The sequence below is a fragment of the Agelaius phoeniceus genome, chromosome 11 (assembly GCF_051311805.1).
Source record: "Agelaius phoeniceus isolate bAgePho1 chromosome 11, bAgePho1.hap1, whole genome shotgun sequence".
Lineage (NCBI taxonomy): Eukaryota > Metazoa > Chordata > Aves > Passeriformes > Icteridae > Agelaius > Agelaius phoeniceus.
The window spans coordinates 10,000,001-10,020,879 of NC_135275.1; the positions used below are offsets into that span (position 1 = coordinate 10,000,001).

The following is a 20,879-nucleotide window of genomic DNA, read 5'->3' on the forward strand; positions in this document are numbered from 1 at the left end:
CTCTCTCCTACATTCATGGTTTTAGACTAGGTAGTAACTGCATTATGATGAGCAGTGACTCAGTAAAACATTGTCAATACAGGTCCCTGCTCATCCAGTTATTTGCTGACTCCACTTATGGAAGTGGTCAGCAACCTGTTCATGTGCCAAACAAATAAAAAATCAGACAGGCTGGATTATACAGTGGAATTCTATAGAAATGAGTGCAGCAGCCAGTTCTAGTTGCTACTTGTAGATAACAAAATTACAAGGCAGACACTCTTGCCTGCTTCCATAGTCAGTTTTGAGAGTTAATGAGCAGTCCTTTCATAAATTCCCAGGAACTCCAGACTGTGAGGTTTTTATTTTTCTCCATGTAAAAAACTCACTCTAAAACTCTGCTGGAAGTCCCTTGGATTTATCCTATCCATTGAATTGTTTTTAGTAAGATCTTGAAAGTGAGCAGACTCATAAATTAATACTGTCCTGGTACTTGACAAAAACATGATGTCAGAGAAAACCACCCAGGGCAATCATAGGGAATCTTGATGTGCTCCAAAATGTCACCTCAGAATCAGCAGAATGCTTTTCCACTTCCTGGGCTGCTCTCCCACAAATCATGTCAGCGTGCTTGGCTCTACTCCTCTGGCCAAAGAGTGGAAATTCCTGCATTGCTTTGGCTGTATTTGAGTTTCAAGTGCAACCTTTGAACCCACAGTCTTTTGTCAAGTTTTGGGTTTTTTTTTCCTTGTTTGTTTAATAACTTGCTATTCCTTGATAGATCAAAGATTATAATAGGGTTAGATAGAATTATCTCTTCTTGCCAACAAGGAAAACAAAAAAAATAAGGAAATATGATCATAATTTTGTTCCACCTCATATCCCTGGTGATTCCTTATCAGATGTAAACCTTCTTGACTCTAAACCCCATTTGTGTTCCTGTCTAATGCCTGCAAACATTCCTTCTCACCATGAGATAGTGCCTCAGGAAATATACTTGTTTAAGAAACTTAAAATCCTCCTGAAGAAGGCTGGGAGATGCAGGACACGTAATTTTCTAGATTTTGTTTGTCTGATTTTTTAATGTGGAATATGCTTCATAAGAGATCTTTATCATAATGTAGGAATTGTTTTCTGAGAATGTGGGGAGCCAATTGCTATTGCTTCATTATAAGAAAACCTTTGTAAACACAAACAAGACAAAAAAATAAATGTCAAAAGTTGTAAAAAGAAAAGAAAAAAAGATTAGAAGTTCTACTTGCGTGCAGAAAAGATGATAGAGATGTAGGAGTGACAGGAGAATGTCACAGTCACAATTGGGCTGTCACCTTCAGCATTGCTCAGCAAGATCGTCCCTGCTGCTGCACCCAACTGGCTGAGCAGGGGTGCAGCAAAGCAGAATTTGTGTTCTACAAAATCTCCACTTGAGCTCATGACTGTCTGTGTCACACTTTCAAATGTTGGATGAACCTCTTCAGCTTTAATATCTGTCCCTGGGGACAGAAAGGGTTGAACAATGACTCCACTCCCTGCTGGAGTTGTGTTTCTCAGGCTGCTGGGGAAGATGGGCAGGCACAGAGCACAGAGCAGTGCTGGTCTGGAGCACCCCAGGCAGGCTCTGCCTCAGGACAGCTTCATCTGACCAGGGAGGAGACAATCTGAGCCCTCTCACTGCCCTGTGGCCAGTGATAAACACCCTGCATCTTTCCCTTGAATGGAACCAAGATCTGTTTGCTCCTTAAACTGGAAAACTGCATTGAAACCCGATGTGCAGGATGAACTAATGCTTCATGGCACCTCTGAGGGCAGCTGGAGCCAAGTGCTCCTGGGATCCTGACTGGCTGTCATCCTTTGTGCTGCTGTGTGAGCTGGGATCTCGTCTGGACCAGAACAAACCTCACACAGCTCATGGCCTTGTGCTGAGAGAAAACAGCCTGAGGCCACTGAGGCAGAGCTGGCAGTGGATGTGGAGCACAGCTGCAGCTCCTTTGCTGCTGCTCCTGCTGCCTCCAGAGCCTCCCCAGCCCTGTCTGTGCCATGGCAGGCTGCAGTGGGGAGAGGACGGGGCTGCTTTCCTGCCTGGAGGGGCTGGCATGGGCAGAGCTGGGGCACCTCTGGGCTGGGCTGCACTGACTGCAGGTCCAACTGCATCGCTGTGATTTGGGTAAACTGCCTTATCTCATTGAAAATGGAAATAATGACATTGAAAAGTGCAATCACATGTTTGTAATTGTCCCTTAGTTCTCAGAGATAGTGTTTCTTTTTCAAATATAGCTTGCTGATGATCAGGGATTGGTGTTGATGACAACTGTTGCCATGCCAGTGTTTAGTAAGCAAAATGAGACTGTAAGTACTCAGATTATTTCTCTCATGTGATAATGCTGTGACTGATGTGAAGTTGCTTTCTAATAAGTTTAGCCAACTCTTAATTTTTTTTCCTTATTTTGTCTGCAGTTAGAATCTCTTTATTAGCATAAAAATGTGGACAAATGATCCCAAATACCTATGCTCTATGAGCCATGGTAAAATGATGAAACCCTATATTTGAGGGAAAATCTCAGATGACACCAGGCCTTATGGCTTGCTTTCTTCTGTATTGCTTTTTTTGTAGTAAATAATCTATATAATTTTCCTCTTTGCTCTGATATAATTCAAAATTTAATTAGTTTTATGTCTATTCATCTATTTATCTTTAGTAATTCAAAAGATTGTTAAAGAACCTTAAGTGTACTTTCCCCTTAATGCTTCATCTTCCTCTTTTGTTTATCAAATGGTAGGAGAAATTGGGAAAGACAGGAGTAACATTTTTAACAGTAGTTTTTAATTTTAAACCTATTTGCATGTGAAAGACTTCAGCAGAGGGACTCACCAGCTATCCAAACCTAGCATGCCTTTTCTATGTGAATTGTAAATAAGGCAGAAAGGAGCAATATTATTGATTTAATTACTGCTTGATCAGCTGAATTGTACCAGTGTCTGCCTTCCCCACTTTTAAAATAATTTTTCTGTTATCTATTCAATTTCACAGTGTAGCTGCAAGGTGAAATAGGTGGTGAGAATGTTTATTATCATTGTGGTTCTGAGTGCATCTTTTATTGTTCTTTCAGAGGTCTAAAGGGATTCTCCTGGGAGTAGTTGGCACAGATGTTCCAGTTAAAGAGCTTTTAAAAACTATTCCAAAATACAAGGTAATACACAAATGGTGTATGTATCATTTATATTCAGTATAATGACTCAAATATAACACAATTCATTTAATGTGTTGTTATTGTTTATGCTTACATAGCACCATTATTTCATCCATTTTCCTCAGGAATTTTACCTCTGTAGTGTCTGAGATCAGGTGCCATTTTTAAAACCCAAGTTCAAGTATGGCCTGATTTTCACATTTTTGTGGATCAGGGGGTAATATTAAAATACTGACCACATTTTGTGGTCTGGAGGGTCTAGGATTAAATGCTGTCCATATTAAAATCAATATAATTATAAAATCAATGAAGTTATCAAACTATGAAATACAGCCTGAATACAAGTCAAAACAACCAAAAGAATCATACTGAAAAACTGCAGAACTTTTAATGAAAACCTATCTTTAATGTGGCTTTAGGCTTCCTGTTGGTGTGTAATTCTTCCTGTCCCAATTCTGTGTCTCCTGGAATTAAAGTGGCACATGGCAAGAACTTAAACAAGTTCCTGCTTAACCAGACTTTAGTGCTTTCTTCTCTCCTACCCAGTATCTGCTAAATATTTTCCTCCACTTAGTTTTCCAAAGTCAGTGACAACTCTACAGTAAGTCTTGAAATCAACTATCACAAAAATTTTCAAAATCTGAACCGCTATATCTCTTGTGAAATTTTGCATTCAGTAAAAGCAGGCTTCAGGCAAACACAAAATGTAATTAATTTTCATTTAAATTTGATGCAGTACATAAGTATTTCACTACTTCTCCACGTCTGAAATGTTTTACTATAGTACTCTTCTATTCACACATGAAAATTAAATTAGTATTTTCCCATTTATACCTAGTGGATTCTTTTGCATGATTAACAAGCATGTAACACAGTATTGTAGACAGCCTTTGCTAAAGAGGCCAGCCCCTGGAATAGCACCTGTACTGAGCATAAATTTCTATATCATACAAATTGTCTCTTCATTGTTTGCCATGTTCTCATTTAGTGGTTTCTAAGAGGGTGGAGAAAGAAACTGACTTTTAAGTGCATTCCAATATTCTCACATAAAAATTCCTCCTATCAATTTTAATTCTAATTTGAATAAATTAGGGTTTACCGAATGATTTCCTGGATGAATATACAGTAACTGGAAAGTTTAAATTAAACAAGAGATTGATAAAATGGTGCATAAAAAAGAATAGCAATATTATTGGTAAGGTGAATTGGAGTGAATTCCTGTGACCTGGATCCCACAGGGCAGGGGCTGTGCAAGCCCAGCACAGAAAGGGCCCTGTCCAGGGCTATGGGGAGAGGCAGCAGGTGCCTCCACACTGGTATCAGAGCACAATGACAGAGACATTGCTGCTCAGAATAAATGACAGGGAGCTCAGGGCACTGACCAACAAAGCTTGCTAACAGCAATGTTAAAAAACTGTTACACTTCTGTGCATGCAGAAGTACTGAATCAGTAGAAGGTAAAAGAGAAAGGAGCAAAATTTGCTCCTTTGCTTAATTTGGAGCAATGGACACAATCTTTGGAGCTGCCTGTAAGGAGCTGTGGGGAGAGCAAGTTTCATTTGTAGTGAGAAGGAAGAACAATGTTGTGGTACCTGCAGAAATAAAAGCTTGGCTGTTCATGGGTGGATAGGAAAAGCCAACTAACAGTGATGTTACTCCTAGATAATCTGTGAGATTTGGACATAGTCTGAATATGAGAATCTAGAAAGAGTGGGAGGCCCAAATAATGAGTATTGGAACAGAGTGAGACTGATTCAGAAAAGAAGTTTTTTAAGAACTAGTTTTCTGTGGAAGGTAATATATGATCCTTTTGCTGAATATTAGATTTTTATTTGAAGGTATGTTTTATATTGCAGGATGTACTGCAAGAGAGGATTATTACCAATATCATGCAATGCAGTTGGGTTAGTGAGATCACTTGAGTTATAACTTCCAGTCCCACATGCCCTAAACAAAGACTCTGCAATTGCAAGAGCATAATCACCCCTGGGAGCCATTCCTGCAGAGGCAACACGTGACCAAAAACTCACACAGGAATATAAAATGATAGTTGAAAATAGAAGTCTGCTGGCCTGGAATTCTCTCAGCTTGGATGAGGTGGATTTTATGCAGAGGAAGATGAATAACAGCAATAAGATGTTTTCAGCAGTTGTTACCTTGACTAAACATCCCCAGATGTCAGTGGCAGTTCCTCCTGAGTGAGCTGGGGTTGGGTTTGGTAATACTTGACTTCCATGTGACATTTTACAACAGTTAGGAAAAGGTTTCTTTGTTTCTGAATCTGTGATTTAGAGACAGAATTCCAGGTTGAAAGTGGCAGTGCTGCTGTAAATGGCAGCATCACTCAGGTACTGCAGAGGCTGTGCAGTTTCACACATTGCACAGAACAGGACAAAATGCTGCCCTCAGATCCTGTGTAGGCCTCAAACAGGCAAATGCTTTTTTCCTGTGAAAAATACCACCCACATTTATTTCCTTACCTGACTTCCATTGCCTGGATGTCATTCTGCAGTTATCAACACAGACAATAACACTTGAGATCTGATATTTAGCCAACAGCTCGTTCCCTTGTCACACCATAATAGTTAAAATATGTCCACTGTTATTATTTGGTTATCCCTCCTTTATGAAGAGATGCCAAGAACATATCACCTTCTATTGCTCTCACTGAAGTTTATTGCTCTAGGAAAACCACTAATTTATGAAACAATCTTCTGTGTGGCAGATAGAGCTGACCATATACAACCATTCACACAGAGACACTGTAAATTAACCTGGAATGTTTTACCTGTGACCTTGCCATAAGATCATAGTCTGGTTTATGTTTCCAGAAAATCACAGAAACCAATAAACTCGATCTCCCTTTTGCCTCTTAGAAAGGATTCTGACTTTCCTTGCTCAAGTTGCTTTGTGTCAGACAAATTCCTAAAGACCCACTTCAGCAAAGCATTTAAGAATGCACTCAAATTAAATAAAAGATTTAGTAGTGAGAACTGTAAATATCAAAGCAAGATAGTGCTGGACTTTCAAGTTCCCTTCTTTTTTTTCTTTTTTTGGGGGTATTTAATACCTCAGTGTACTCTCAGTGTAATGAGATGCTTAAATAAAAATACACAGGATATTATATTGTCTGAAGAACTTAAAAAAATGGGTAAAGAAGAATAGGAAGACACTCTCTGCATGGCAAAAGATACATAGTGAATCTGTAGAAAAAGTCTACATTAGCAGCAAGCTTGTGCTAAGAAGGGATGTTTGAATGACCATGAAGGATTTAAAGGCAGAGTTGTTGCATTCAGTGGATGCAATCAGCTGTGTAATAAGCATATTGTTAAATAAACCAGTATTTTTATTTAAATAAGTACAATGCTAAATTTGGGCACTGTTAGGCCTCATCAAGCATCTCATTGCTCTCAAGGAATCTCCCACAGTTCCAATCAGTACAAAGATGAAAACTTAGAGGAAATTCTTTAGCAGAAATAGCTGCCTTCTGGGGCTCCAGCTGAACTGGAATTAGCAGAGAGCCTTTGAGATGGGAAGGTGTAAATATCACATGTGACAGGTCACTGTTGCTCACTGCAGCTGTGCTTTCCTTATCTTTGAGCTAAGTGGTTCTTGAACAACAAGTGAAGAAAGCTGTGCTCTCCTGGGAATGGGGAATTTATAATATCCCTGTATCTCTTTGCCCTGGCCCATGTTCTGAATGCCACATACTAGGGCATCTCATCTGTAGCTACATTTTTAATGTATATATATAATAATTAATTGACTCTGTCACACACAGGAGCAAGTGCCCTGGATAGCAGAGCTGTGGGACAGTGTAAAATCCTGCTCTGTGCTGAATTCATCACATGGCAGGTTCTCATTTGCACAAAATGTCAGGGATCTTTGCTTATGTGTTACAGCAAAGCCCTGTGTGGATAAGGGCTGGGAATGCCAGGTGCCCTGGATAGCCAAATTATTGCCTGATTTTTTTAAGGGTTTACTGGAGACCATGCTAACCAGTGTTTCTTTCTCATTTACTTCTGCAGTTAGGAATTCATGGATACGCTTTTGCAATTACAAACAATGGATATATTTTGACTCACCCAGAACTCAGGCCTTTGGTAAGAATGCTGTTTATTGATCTGTTTTATTTAGCTGTATGTGTTGCATCTGTTTTTTTTCCAAGTGTGAATAGTCTTCATTAAAAATTAAATACATTGGAGCAGACACTTTCTATTGTTTCATAACCCATCATAGTTCTTGGTAAATTTACCTCTGGAAACAACACTTAACATGAAAAAACCCCTAGGAAAATAAATATACAACTTGCTTCTGCAAAAGATGCAGACCTCCATTACTGCAAAAGAGCAAAGCCAAAAATTGCTATAATTATGTTCATTTTACATTGAAATGGAACGTCAGAATGCTCTAGTGCTCTGTAATAACCCCTATTTGTCATGCTAAAGTGTTAAAGTTAATTTAATATATGTGCAGAAATTTCAAAAAAGCATGTTTTTAAGCAAAATAGGAGCACTAGGGATTTTCTGTAGTAAAAGAGAAATAGCAGCAATTTTTACCTTTAGTTCCCCCTTATCATCTTGTTTGCACTAATCACAGCAAGAAAAATAAAGTCACTGTTTTGCAAATGTTTATCAAGTTAACACCCCAGAGGGCTGGTGCATTCCTGGTTGCATCATTGTTTAGGAACAGCCCTGCCAAGTGTTCCATCACCACTGGCTCCCAGCAAAGTGCTGGCATTAATGGTCCCACTGCTGTGGCCACATGGCTGCCACATGTGTTTCTCATGCAGGATCTCCAATGTCCAATTTCAACAATATTTCAGTAGAAAACAGAAATATTAACCGGTTGGATGATTTAATTTGAAAATAAAATTATTGACAAGCGTGATTTATTAAGGCGTTAGCATATCTGAGGTCTTCACCAAGCAAAAGAAGTTTTCTTTCTAAGATATGGGCTAGGAATCACACACTAAATTAACATTTATATTTGCACTTAGTTTGGTTTTTAATTGGAGTAGAACTTAGGAAAAGTGCAACAAGGATATTTCGATGGGTAAATCTGACATCCCAGGTTTGCAAGCCACAGGAATGTATTTAAATGAAACTTTTTCTCTCTCTACATCACAAGAGTTTGATAACTCTTGTCTTTGCTGTAGTGTCCCTTTCTCTTTGGGCAAATTGCTTATTTCAAAATTATTAGTATTTATTCAGTGTATAATAGATATTTTATAAAAGAGAAGGTAATGAGGTCAAGGAAATGTGGATAGCTCTAAGGCTGACAGAGGGTCTTACCTGCTCCCTAATTTCTGATGTTTTGCTTTAGTGAGGCAAAAGGTTGTTTGCTGTAACTGTCCCTCACCAAGGGTACATCTTGAAGGCACTTATTTCATTACCTTATACAATGGAATCTCTTTTTAAAATCAAAATGTTGGTCAGGAGCCCATAAGCTGTCAGCTGGGGGAACTCATTGTGATATATTCATGGTCTGTGCATTTCAGGTTTTTGGAAGAGTCATTTTTACCTCTGGGTTCTGTCACGGTGGGTAATGAGAGTCTTCTGTTGACTTCAGTGGAGTTTTTGAGAGTGAAGTGATTGCTGGCCTGGGCCCTTGGTTTAATATTGCAGGCCAAATCCTGATACCATTGCCATATTTGTGACAATAATTATGTGAAAATAGGCCATAGATCTGGAATTAGATAGTTCACTAAAGATACTCTCAAAAATTATTTCTGTCATAGATTTTCATAGATTCGAGTCTCATTGATTACTGACTTGATCCACTCTGGTTTATCCTGTTGTTATATTTTCCAGCAGTGATGTAAAACTAGAATATTACTGAATTCCTGAGTTCCTAACCTCATATCTATTAGTTCTGGAGCTGATGTACTGCTTTTTAAGGAACTATCTTCTGGGACACAGAGCAGAGAGGCAGGATAGCAAACAGCACAGGATGCTTCCTGCTGCACCAGATTTTTATCTAACACTGAGCAGTGTATGTGATCATTAAGCTGGCTGCATTTTTGTGCTGATTTTACTGTTGGGTTTATATTTAAAAATGCTTTTCTGGGAGACTTATTCTCTTGATTCTTCTGCTGTTTTTTTGAATAAACTTGGCTTTCGGTGAGGCTGACAGGTTGGGTGCTGGTGGTTGAGTTGCAGGAAGGAGAGGAAGGTGTTCCCTGAATCCTGAGCTGCTGCTGGATTCTTCTCCTGTTTTTTTGCATAAACTTGGCTTTTGGTGGGGCTGATGGGTTGCGTGCTCACGGTTGGGTGGCAGGAAGGAGAGGAAGGCGCTCCTTGAATCCTGAGCTGCTGCTGGATTTTTCTGCTGGCTTTTTTGATAAACTTGGTTTTTGGTGAGGCTGATGGGTTGGGCGCTCGTGGCTGGGCTGCAGGGAGGAAGGTGCTCCCTGAATTCTGAGCTGCTGCTGGATTCTTCCGCTGGATTTTAGAATCAACTTGGCTTTTGGTGAGGCTGATGGGTTGGATGCTCATGGTTGGGTTCCAGGGAAGAGAGGAAGGCGCTCCCTGAATCCTGAGCTGTTGCTGGATTCTTCTTTTGTTTTTTTTTGAATAAACTTCACTTTTGGTGGGGCTGATGGGTTTGGGTGCTCGTGGTTGGGTGGCAGGAAGGAGAGGAAGGTGCTCCCTGAATCCTGAGTGGCTGCTGGAGCAGTCCCAGCCCCCAGCTCTGCCTCTGAGCTTCCACCGGCCACCGTCCCACAGAGGGGCCGGGAAGAACCTTTGGGTTCCGTTGCTCACACGACACGAGCGGGGCGATGAGTCGCGACAGAGGAGCCGATAAAGCGGGGCCGCGGCTCCCTGGCACCGGCCCCGGGGACGCGGGCAGGTGCCGGCGGCTGCAGTGCGGGGCGGTGGCCGGCAGGTGGCGCCGCAGCTCCGCGCAGGCCGATCCCGCCCCGGGCAGCGCCCGCCGCCCTCGCGGCCTTTCTTTCTCAGCAGGGTCGTGCCCCGTTTCCCTATTTTTCCTTTCTTCCTTTTTATTTTCAAATTTTATTTTTAATTTTTTTTACATAGCTGAAGAGCATCCATTGCACATTTTCCCGTATCATGCCCTTTTAAAGTCTCCTTTCCTACCAAAATCACCCCAGTGGGAACGCCATAGACTATATCTGATGAGAAAAAAGCCTTTTTTTTAAAATTCTGCTTTAATACATCAGAATGCCTCTATATGCTGAGTTTGACTAAGAGTCTATATTTTTACAGAGTGCTATTTTATTTTCCACGAGAGAATATTTTCAGTTGTGTGATGTAATTTGTAATTTTATATTCTCTTGAAAACCTCGACCTACTGGTAATTTAAAAAGTAATAAATTGTTTGGGAGTTCAAAAATGAATTTTCAGTTTTTTCATAACTTAGGGTGTGAGGCTCCTTACCAGTAGTGAAATGTGCACATGAGGACCGTCCTCCTCATTTGTGATCATGGCAGATTTAATCTGCATTTCAGGAGCCTCTTAACACTTGTGGTGTGTGCCAGGTGTTACACTGCTAGATTTGAAAATGAAAATATGTCATGTTTATGATACAGTTTGCCAAAGAAACGAGTTTAGTGAATGCAAAGGAAAATACTTTTTTTACTGCCCTTAAAAACAACCTTAAGCTGTCTAACCTTAATTGTGGTTAATTGGCCATTACTGCCACTGTCACTCTGCAGTCTGGCAATGGCTGGTGCCAGAGGAAAGCTGCTTTCCTGGGGAAGTGTAGTGGGACTGCAGAGAAATTAAGGAATGGCCCTGGAAGATGAGTGTGAGCCACAGTCATGGATCAGCACCACTGTGAACCTTATCTGGTGTTGGGGTTTGTGCTGCTGCCTCTCTGCCCTGATGTTTGTGTGGTTTTCAATAAATAATAGCAAGGTTGCTACCAGGTTTTATGAAGCCCGTGGCTTTTTTGATTCATAGTTAGCAATGGGATTTGTATTTTTGTTCAGGGAGTGGAACAGGGTTCAGTTTTTTTTTCAGTAATTACCAGGGCAGAATACTCAGGGCTCCTGAACAAGGAGCCCGAGTTTCTTAATCAAAGAAAATATGCATTTAAAGACAAATGCATATGTTCTTGAATAAAATTGCCTATTTTATTTATGTTCTACCATTTAAAAAATAAATCTGAGGTAAAAAATATGTTCTGATTTATGAATTAATCTAATAACATCTCTGCTTACTAAAGATTTTGTAATGTATGTATAATGTTAAATGATTATTATGATTATATTATTTTTGTGATATATGTATTATTTGAATCAAAATCCTCTATCTCTGAGAAGATTGAGACATTTATTCTTGCTCTCAAAATAAGCTCTGTAAGACTTGTAATGGGGTTTATTAATGGTTCTTTGTGAATACTCTTACCAAAGTAAATGAATTCAACTGATGCCTTTCTATACAAGGATGCACATCTTTAATTTGATCAGTCTTGACTGGGAAAGTTACACCTAGAAATCAAAGCCTTTGTGTAATATTTCAGTGCTCACACCAAGATGTGTTGGTGGTTCAGGTGCCTGAGTGAGTTCCCATTTCATCCCTAGCATGTGAACTGTCACCATGTGTTGCATTAAGCTGAAGGACCTGGAGTGTTTGAAGATTCTAGATCAGTATTAAGTCTTTTGTAGCTGTAAATTTGGAGAAAATTTGTTTCTCCTAATATAGAAAACCAGAGAAATCCGAGTGTCAGGGGAAACATTAATGCCCCACTTAAGCAGTGTTAGCCTTTCAGAAGCAGCAAATCTCATTTCTCTCTGGGGAGTCCCGCCTGGAACGTGAGATAACCTACACTTACCCTTGCTTTATTCATTGACTCCATAAAACTCTACAGCTGTAGCTGACAGCAGAATATTTAAATGATTTGAGCAGTGTAAATGCCTCACGTTCATTTAAATAACTGAAGAATTCAATCACTTGAATGCCAATGATTATTCCTATTGGAGTTTACATTTCAAAAAAGACAGCCCATCTGAATCCCTGTGAGAGCATTAAATTGCTATCTAATTAGAAGTGCAAAATTACATATATTTAAAAGATAATTAAAGGTTTGAAGGCTGTTGAATAACTGGTTGTACATATAAATGAATCACTGAAAATTTGTTAGCAATATGCGAAGCTTTCTTTTATTCTTGCTTTCAGCTTTGAAGTTAGGTATAACTGAGCTCATGGGTTTAAGTCTGGTAGTATTAAGATAAAGGCAGATGTTTTTAATTATTTCTACTCGAACCCCAAATAATTATAAGCAGCTGCCAGTTTTACATAATCCCGAATGATAAATCCCGAGAATGCAAATAAAATCCCAAATAGAGGGGTTGTTTTCTTCAGTGCAGTAAATCACATCCATGTTTCTGTAATAATTGTCTGGTATCCACCTGAGAGCCTGAGCTCAGCTGATGAACTCCTTGGCCAGGCTCAAGGTGTGGGACTTAAAGCTGGTATTTTGTGTTGACTTTTACTTCACTGTGTTTATTTCCATATTGCTTTATCATTTTAAGCATTACTGCACTGTTTGAAAAGCAAACACATATTAGGAGAGTGAGTAGACAGAGTTAGTTAATACATGTGGCATAAGAACTATTTTCTTCTATTGTTTTGCTGGAGGGTTCTCCTGTGTACATGGCACATCTAATAGCTCCTACTTTTTCTCTGCCTGGAAACTTAGAATTAAATTATTCTCTTTTCCCTAGCAAATGACAGGACTCCTGTTTTCAGCTTCTCTTTGCAGTATTTCTGCAAATTTTATAGTGCAGCAATTTTTCACTACCATCTGGCATGGAGAATCAATCCAAAATAACTGGTTTTTACTACCAGCCATAACCCAGGAACTTCTGGATTAACATTTTAAATAATAGGCTGGTCATGAAAATCTGTCTTAGGACATGGAAGTTGTTTTTCCTGTTTTCCTACAAGAATCAATATGTTACCTTTTTTAATATTAAACTAAGAAGGTTTAGTGTTCTTGTGAGGTTTGAAACAAACTTTTGTTTTTTGACTGAACAACTATTAGTGTTCTACAGATTCAATGCTAAGTGCAGATCAGTAAGAAATCATTTCAAGTTGCAGACTGGATGGAAACTGAAAGTAAAGTATCACAAATGACAAAACAGGACCATGTGAGCAGAGAAAAAAGTATTCCAAACGAAATAAAGAGGTTAAAGGCCAAGAAGCAGTGATTTAGATTGAGATGCTGCTTCACATGTATCCCCAGGCAGAATGTTTTAGAGCTAAGTAGCACATGGAGAATGAAATCTCAGTCCCTGGGGTGGTGTATTGTCAGGTTACAGGCAGGTGAAGCAGGGAAGGGGATTTTTCACTACTGTTGTTGGTTTGTTTGTTTGGGGTTTTTGTTTTATTTGTTTGTTTGTTTTTAAATCGCACTTTCCCCCTGCACAGTGGGAGCAGTGGGACAGAGCAGCAGCTCTTGCTGGGAGGGCTGGTGAAGCTCTTGGATGTTGCACTGACCATGGGAAGTCAGGTCTGAGGCAATTTCCACCCCAAAAGCTGCAGGCTTTGCATGGCAGTCAGAGATAGCCCAGACAATCAATTTAGTGTGCAGTCTGAGAGAAGGGAAGGAGCTGAAAACCTGCCCAGACCAGGGAATTGCAAATAAGACAGTGCTTCCAACCTGTTTATTTAAAACTGCACAGAAAAGTGTGTAATTTTAGTTAATTGTGCTTTTCCTCTGATATTTGTTAATTCAAGATTTCCTATCAGACTTTGTAGATAAGAATACTTTTATAGGATGGCTTAGTGCAAGTTAGTTATAGAAATAATTATATTGTGCAGAACTTTATTATGTAGAATTCAATCTCAGCAAAATATATTTCCATCTTTTCACTTGTCTCCTCTAAACAAAAGAAAAAGGGGTCTTTCTCAAAGACTGATGAGATTAATACAACTGATGAGATTAATACACCTGATGAGATTAATACATTATCCAAATTTTGTATTGCTAATTCCAAAAGATGAAACTTCATTGAATGATGCTATGTTTTAAAATTGGAGGAGTTTTTTCAGTACCTAATTCCTTACTTCTGTACTCATTAGTAATTTGGCAATGGAGAGGTATTCCTTGAAATTATTTTACCTCTCTAGGTTTTGGTTGGTTTTTAGTAGGTGCTTTTCTTACGGATGATTTCACATTGCAGCTTAGAAAGTTCATTAAAGTCTGGTGATGCTTCCAAGGCTGCTATCACAGCAATTTCCTCTCTCCCACCTCCCCATTATCCAGATGGAGCACGTCTGAGAAATTCCAATCACCTTAGACCCAAGATTGCGGCTGTTAAGATGTAGCTCGCTCTGTCCTCGATCCCATTGCTACATTCTGACTCTATAAACACGTGGCTGGTCATACTCAAGGCAGATGGTTTGGGACTGCTTGTGTTAAAGAAAAAAAAAAAGAAAATCAAAGCAGAGAGTTTAATAATGGCACATGTAAATGGTTGTGTACAGGGTGGTGAAAAAGTGGTTCAGTCTTTAGCAACACATGTCACACGTTGTTTGAATCATCCAATGCTGTAAGGGCTGGCCCAGTCTCAAACAAAAGATACTGAGTAAGATAGGATAAAGCTCATTCTAATGGAAAAACCAAATAATGGGTTTTTCTCACAAACAATAAGTTAGAACCATGCTGTAGTTTTGAGCAGACCAAAAGTTTCTTCTTTTGCAGTCCAGATATTTAACACTTTTCAGTATCTTTTTTTCCCTCCCCGGGGTTAACTGCTATATAATATCACCTCATATTTTATATAAGCCAAAGATTAGCAGCACACATTTTAAATCTAGCTCTTTTTCTGCTGTACTTAAATCAGAGTAATTTGGTAGAATTTCTAGTTTCTATCTTTCCCAATGGGTCCCTTAATGATTTTTTTCAATGCTTTATGGTAATCTTGCAGATGGGTTTGGCTTCAGGCTTAAATCAGCATTTTATACTTTACCCAGGAGCCCCAGAGATAAAAGGTTAGATTAGGTTTGCTACCAGAGAAGAAGATATAGATGAATGCTATTTTTAAAACCTGGGGAATTGCTTCAGTGTCCATGAATAACTTTTACTAAGGAATTAGTTAAGCAATAAAACCAGAAAGAAGCTAGAGGAGAATGGACATGTCAGCATTACTTTTATGAAGTATTTTTTATTTGATCTGCTTGCATTGGTGTTTGATGCCCTGTTTACATAAGCATAATATAAATTTACTGCTGGGAATAAGGTGATATTTTCATGAAGATTATTAGTTCCTGTCTGAAATGCATTTAAGTGCACTTACAATTCCTTTGAATGCTTATAGCACCTAACTCTTGCTTGACCATTGAGATTTTGGCTTTGTGTCTACTTTTATGAATTTTTAAGACATGAATGCTTCTGATTCTGTTCTGCAGAACTTTGGATGTTTTATGCAGATCTTCATTTGTTTGCTTTTAGTTTTTGCTCTCTGGGTGCAAGGTGTGGAGTCCATATGATTAAAATAAATACAAGCCCCATAATATGATGCTAATAGTTTACCTTGGGTTTGAAGCCTGCTTCTGCTGTCAGACACACAAGATCCAGTTTTCTTGTCCTAAATAAGGGTCTGCATTCTCTGTCTGAGAATGCAGTGTAGCCCAGGAGCTCTTCAACATCTGTGAGGGAGGATGTAATTAAACACTGGAATCAGTACAGGGGCTGTTTGCTCTACTCAGATGATCCCAGCTCATGTCTGTGTAACTCTGTTCAGCCCTCAGTATTTCAGAGCTTGAATGTAACCATTTCTATTCTAGAATGACTGAATCAGATCAAAGATTTATTTGGTTAATTGGTGTAGCCACAGAGAATAGATGTAGTTACTCCCTGTGAAGATTAAAGATAATATTGATATAGCTGCAGCCATAATGAAAGACTTGAAAAATCCCAGCTAGAGAAATCAAGCCCTAGTAATGAATGGGATGTTATCCTCTCACATGTTATTCTTGTGAGATTTAATTATATTGGCTGCAAATTTTGTACTTCAGTATTTGGGTATAGTTATCTCTCTGGCTGTCACAGAGCAAAAATTAATTGTAGGACTGAGCTGCCTGAATTCAAAGTCTGAAGTATGAGCACATGCTAAAAGCAGAAGTTCTTTACATCTCTTTACCCATCTGTTGAATAGAAGCAGACAAGAAATAGACAACCTTGTTACAAGAACAGTGGGTGTTGGCAGAGGGGTGGGAAAGCACATGAAAATACTTTTCAATTGCATCTGCATCCCTTCTCAGGACTTCCACCAACAGAGTTACTGGGATTTTTTTATGCAAAAGAATAAGAATTTGCTCAGGATTGTATCCCACAGAATTTCCTAAAAGAACTGTCTGTAAGAAAAACTGGAGTATCCAATTTTTTATGAGCACAAATTAAAGAAGCTCAGTGAAGCCCATGCTGGGAGAAACTTTGCAGTGCTACATCTCAAAATCTCTTTGTGTCAATATGCCGTACTTGATATTTTTAAAATTTTTCTGTTTAGGAAGATTTTTGTCGTTCCTATTTTTAAGTATTGTGGTCTACAAATGCAACTATGGGATTTATATGAGAACTTTTAATTCCGAGAGGAAAAAGGATGGGAACAACCTTCTCAAAGCTCAGAGAGCAAGGCTTTCCCTTGGTCTCTGTGTAATCTGCAGAACGTGGTTGAAAGTGCCTGCAGTGCTGGCTGTGGTGATGAATTGCTTGTCTCAAACACTGACAGGTTTGGTTTATGGTGTAGCTGCTCCTGGCCTGAGGGAGGAGAATCAGCCATATATATTGCCTTACAGGTACAGTTTCAATCCTTCTGTGGTGCTGCTGAGGAGTCACAAAAGCAATCTGGGGATATTTCACACATCACAATGTCTCCTGTCATACCTCATAAAAAGACTTGTGGTTTCTCATGATAAAATACCAGATTTCACATTATGCCAATCCTCTCCCAAATTTACTCTTTTTTTCAAATGCAGTCTCCTAATTTTACTTATCCAGTCAGATTCTTTATTCTTCCTAAGTACTTCTTTCATCCCCTGGGCCAGGTTTGTGTGGTTGCACTAAGAGGCTGATTTTGAACGTTCAGCAGAGGGCAGAATTTCCCACGTTATAAACACCTCGGTGTCAAATTAATTTGTCACGAGAATGTTTATTTTAAATGTGCCATTTACAGCGTAACAGTGAGGAGTGATAAAACCCCCTACATTATCATTATTACTGTGTTACTTTTCCCCACGAAGTTGTAGATAAAATGAAATATCAGCAAATGCTAACACCATACTTCCCAAAGACTTGCATCTTATCTTGTTTGAAGTGAAATGGGTAAACATTTTGTTGATAAGATTACAGTAAATATAACTTCCTGTACAGCTGAAAGAGCCAGTTGGAGATATTTAACATAAACTTCAAGATCCAAGGCCTTGTGTATTTTCCATCTGGGGAGAAGAACATACAACAGCTGAGTTTGACCCCCCTGTGTGTCCATCAAGAAAAGCTCTGCATCATGGCAAGAGATGATGCAAATAATCATGAGTTTTAGGTTTTTCATTCACAGGGAGCTTTTATGCAGCAGTATGGTGCACTTTGTGTGATCAAGCTACCTACTGCTAAATGTATTGCAGACCATCAGCATGCATTTAGAATTTTTTAAAAACTTCTGATGCGAAATTCTTTGTGCAGCTAAAATATGTGCTAACTATTCCACCTTTTTTGTACCAGTATGAAGAGGGGAAGAAACGAAGAAAGCCCAACTACAGCAGTGTGGATCTTTCTGAGGTGGAGTGGGAAGACAGAGATGATGTGGTAAGTGATGGGTTTTAAAACCCTGTCAGAAGATATTGTTCCATCCCACTACTGTACCTGGGAACTGTTTCAGTAGTCATTAGAGAGGCCACCTGGCTGCTCTCTGGAAGGGAAGGACAATAGACCCTTTTGTTTAATTCAGAATTTTATAACTGTTTTGCATTGCTTCTTCCTAATGTATGCATACATCACAAACACAGACTCTTTGTATTTTTGGTAAAACTCATCACCCTTGCAGTCTCCCTGCATCCCATTGTGTATTTGTGCTGGGTAGCAAATATAGCACCAGAAACAGGAATAGAATGTCTCCTCAGGGCTGGCCCAGACAACTGATGAAACTCAGAAATTAGCTGAACTTCTTTCCATGAGATCCTTTTTTCCTTAATGGAAGTAATGGGAGCTTTTTACTTACTGTACAAAGTCAAAAACATCAGATGAATAAACAAAATTGAATTCTTTGACTTATGTGCAGAGCAGAGTTTCACTCCAAACTCTAATTTCAGACACATGGGTAGCTGCAGGAGCAGGAGTTCTGTGTCTATCACACAATGCTTTCCATTAACCTAATTTTTCAGTGCTCCATCTACTCTGTAGTTTGCTCTTTATCTTATTCTTTCTTACCTTTCAGGCTTAGCCTTTTCTGCAGTACTGTATCAAAAGCTTTCCTTATGTCCATGGCTTAACCTTTGCCTGTTCCTTCTGTCACTTCCTCAATAAATCTGATTTGTTAGGCAGGATTGGTTTTGTGTGAATCTGTGCTGACTGTCCCTAATTAAATCGTAACTTTCCAGGTGTTCACCTTTCTGTCCCGTAATTTAGTTTTTCCCATAAGGTCCCTCCTGCCAAAGTCACGACTGCATGTCTGTATTTTTCATAGATGTCTCCTGCATCCCTTCTCAAATGTCAGTGCTGTGCTAGCTCCTCTCAAGTCCCTCGTACCTCTGCTTTTCCAGAGAGGTTTGAATACATCCACTGAAGGTTCCCATATTTACCATGTCGTGTCCTTCCGAAATCTGGGATGGATCACGTACAGCAGCCCCTGGAGTCTTGTCAGTCTTCAGATGTCCTAATTTCTTGATCTCTGTTCTGACAGAAGTCTGTATTTTCTTTCTCCCTTACAAAATATATATCTTGCATTCCCTGCTCTCTCCACCCCCTTGGTGAATAGTGGAGCAGTTCATCTGTGTTTCAGGCAGGCTCTGTTTCACCAGGTGATAGATTGTCCTCAGCCTCTCCTCAGAGGCCACTTCACTTCCTAAGCTGGAGTTTTGTGTTGGAGTGCACACACAAACTTTTTCAACGTTTTTATGGCTTTGTGTCATTTTCTATGCACACACTATTTAAGGTTTCCTCATAAGATTTTCATATATTGTAGCAGCCTTCTGCAATCTTGGCAATCTCATTGGTCTCATGTTTTATGCCCTGCTTTTTCTCTTAACTTTGATCCTTTATTATTCAACCAATTTCTCTGCTGATGACCTTTAAAATCTCCTCTGTCCTTTCAAATGTTATTGTTGTAGTTACATATAGATTTTAAACCTTCATGATTTTTCTTACTGTTATTTCTCCTTGGTTTGTTTTCTTTTTTCCTTCATATTTCTTCCATTACTTCCTCTGCTAAATTTTCCATTTTTTAATTATATCTCAGTAGAAGTTCAGTGATTCAGATAATGGGACATTGAGCAATTTCTGTGATACTGAAAGTCAATTTTTATTTATAATTGAGATTCTACCTGAGTACACATGAAAGTCCAGATTCAGTTTTCTCTGATTGAGACCCCTAAACTCCATCACTTTTTCTGAAAATTTTGTAAAAAATTGAGCTTTGTCTTATCTGAAGGCTGCAAAAATTTTATTTCATATTTTGAAAAAAATATATACATACATTATATCTGAATATTTATTTGACCTATAAAATATGTTTCTTAAAAATGAATTTTTAATTGTAACACAGAAACAAGCTACGCATGGCTATGCTTCACCCAAGGCCTTGGATTTGATCTTCTTTATTTTTTCCAAGCTTGAGTAGTAAAGCATTGTTTATTCAACTGCAGAGGCAAAGAATTCATGTATTCATATAGCTGCTTTTAATAACATAGACTACTGCTGGTATATTTTTCTCCCATGAAACACTTACGTAGAAGCTGATTAAGACATTTTCTTACTTTTTGCCACATTAATTTCATGGTTACATAGTTTTCCAAGAATATAGAATGATCTCATACTGCAGCAGTGAAACTGAGTTGTTAGCAATTGATTGAAAGATATTTTGTTGAAGGAGCAATAATGCTTATTACTCTGAAAGGTGAAGACTGGGTTTTCTTCAGTGATCCAATGAGGAAAAGGTGGCCAAACTAAGGTTAGAGTTTTTTTCACTGTGAAATATTGTTGTCATAAATATATCAGCTCATTTTCCAGTTTAACAATACCTGCTATCTTGCTGTTAAGGCATTTTATTAGAAACAGAGATTTTAGCATGAGCTTGTTAACAGTGTCTTCCAGCAAGGTCTGCAAATACACAGTACCAAAGAGGAGAAGTTTCAATGTGGATAGAAACCTTTTTCTCATTAACTCACCTAAAATTCTTCTGTTGTAATTTCTAGCTGAATGAAATAATTTTTTTCCAAAAAAAAAAAAAGAACATGAATGGATGTTTTGGGGCTTGAAGCCAGCTGAGGCAGTGCTTATTTTATGCATTTGAGGAGGGAGATGAAACTGCAGAAGAGCTGAGAAACCAGATTACAAAGCCAAGAAATGCAATCACAGCAAGCAGGGGAAAAAAAAAAAGAAGAGTAAAACTCTAAATCCCACATGCAGACTTGATCTTAAACACTACTGAGAGTTTGGAGATCCTTTTAGTAAATCTATGACTTGCCTGAGGCTTGTGGGAGGAATGGGTCTTAGGCACCAATAGGAGAAAAATGAAAACCATGTTAA

General features: G+C 38.9%; 1 protein-coding gene across 1 annotated transcript in view; it reads left to right on the plus strand.

Moving 5' to 3' along the window:
- The window catches only part of CACNA2D3 (calcium voltage-gated channel auxiliary subunit alpha2delta 3), a 385,949-nt gene that overhangs the window by 277,639 nt on the left and 87,431 nt on the right, over positions 1-20,879 (plus strand). The window contains exons 15-18 of the mRNA XM_054640357.2: positions 2,254-2,325; positions 3,087-3,167; positions 7,196-7,270; positions 17,859-17,942. Coding sequence (XP_054496332.2) covers positions 2,254-2,325; positions 3,087-3,167; positions 7,196-7,270; positions 17,859-17,942 — 312 coding nt within the window. The remainder of the gene's footprint in view (positions 1-2,253; positions 2,326-3,086; positions 3,168-7,195; positions 7,271-17,858; positions 17,943-20,879) is intronic.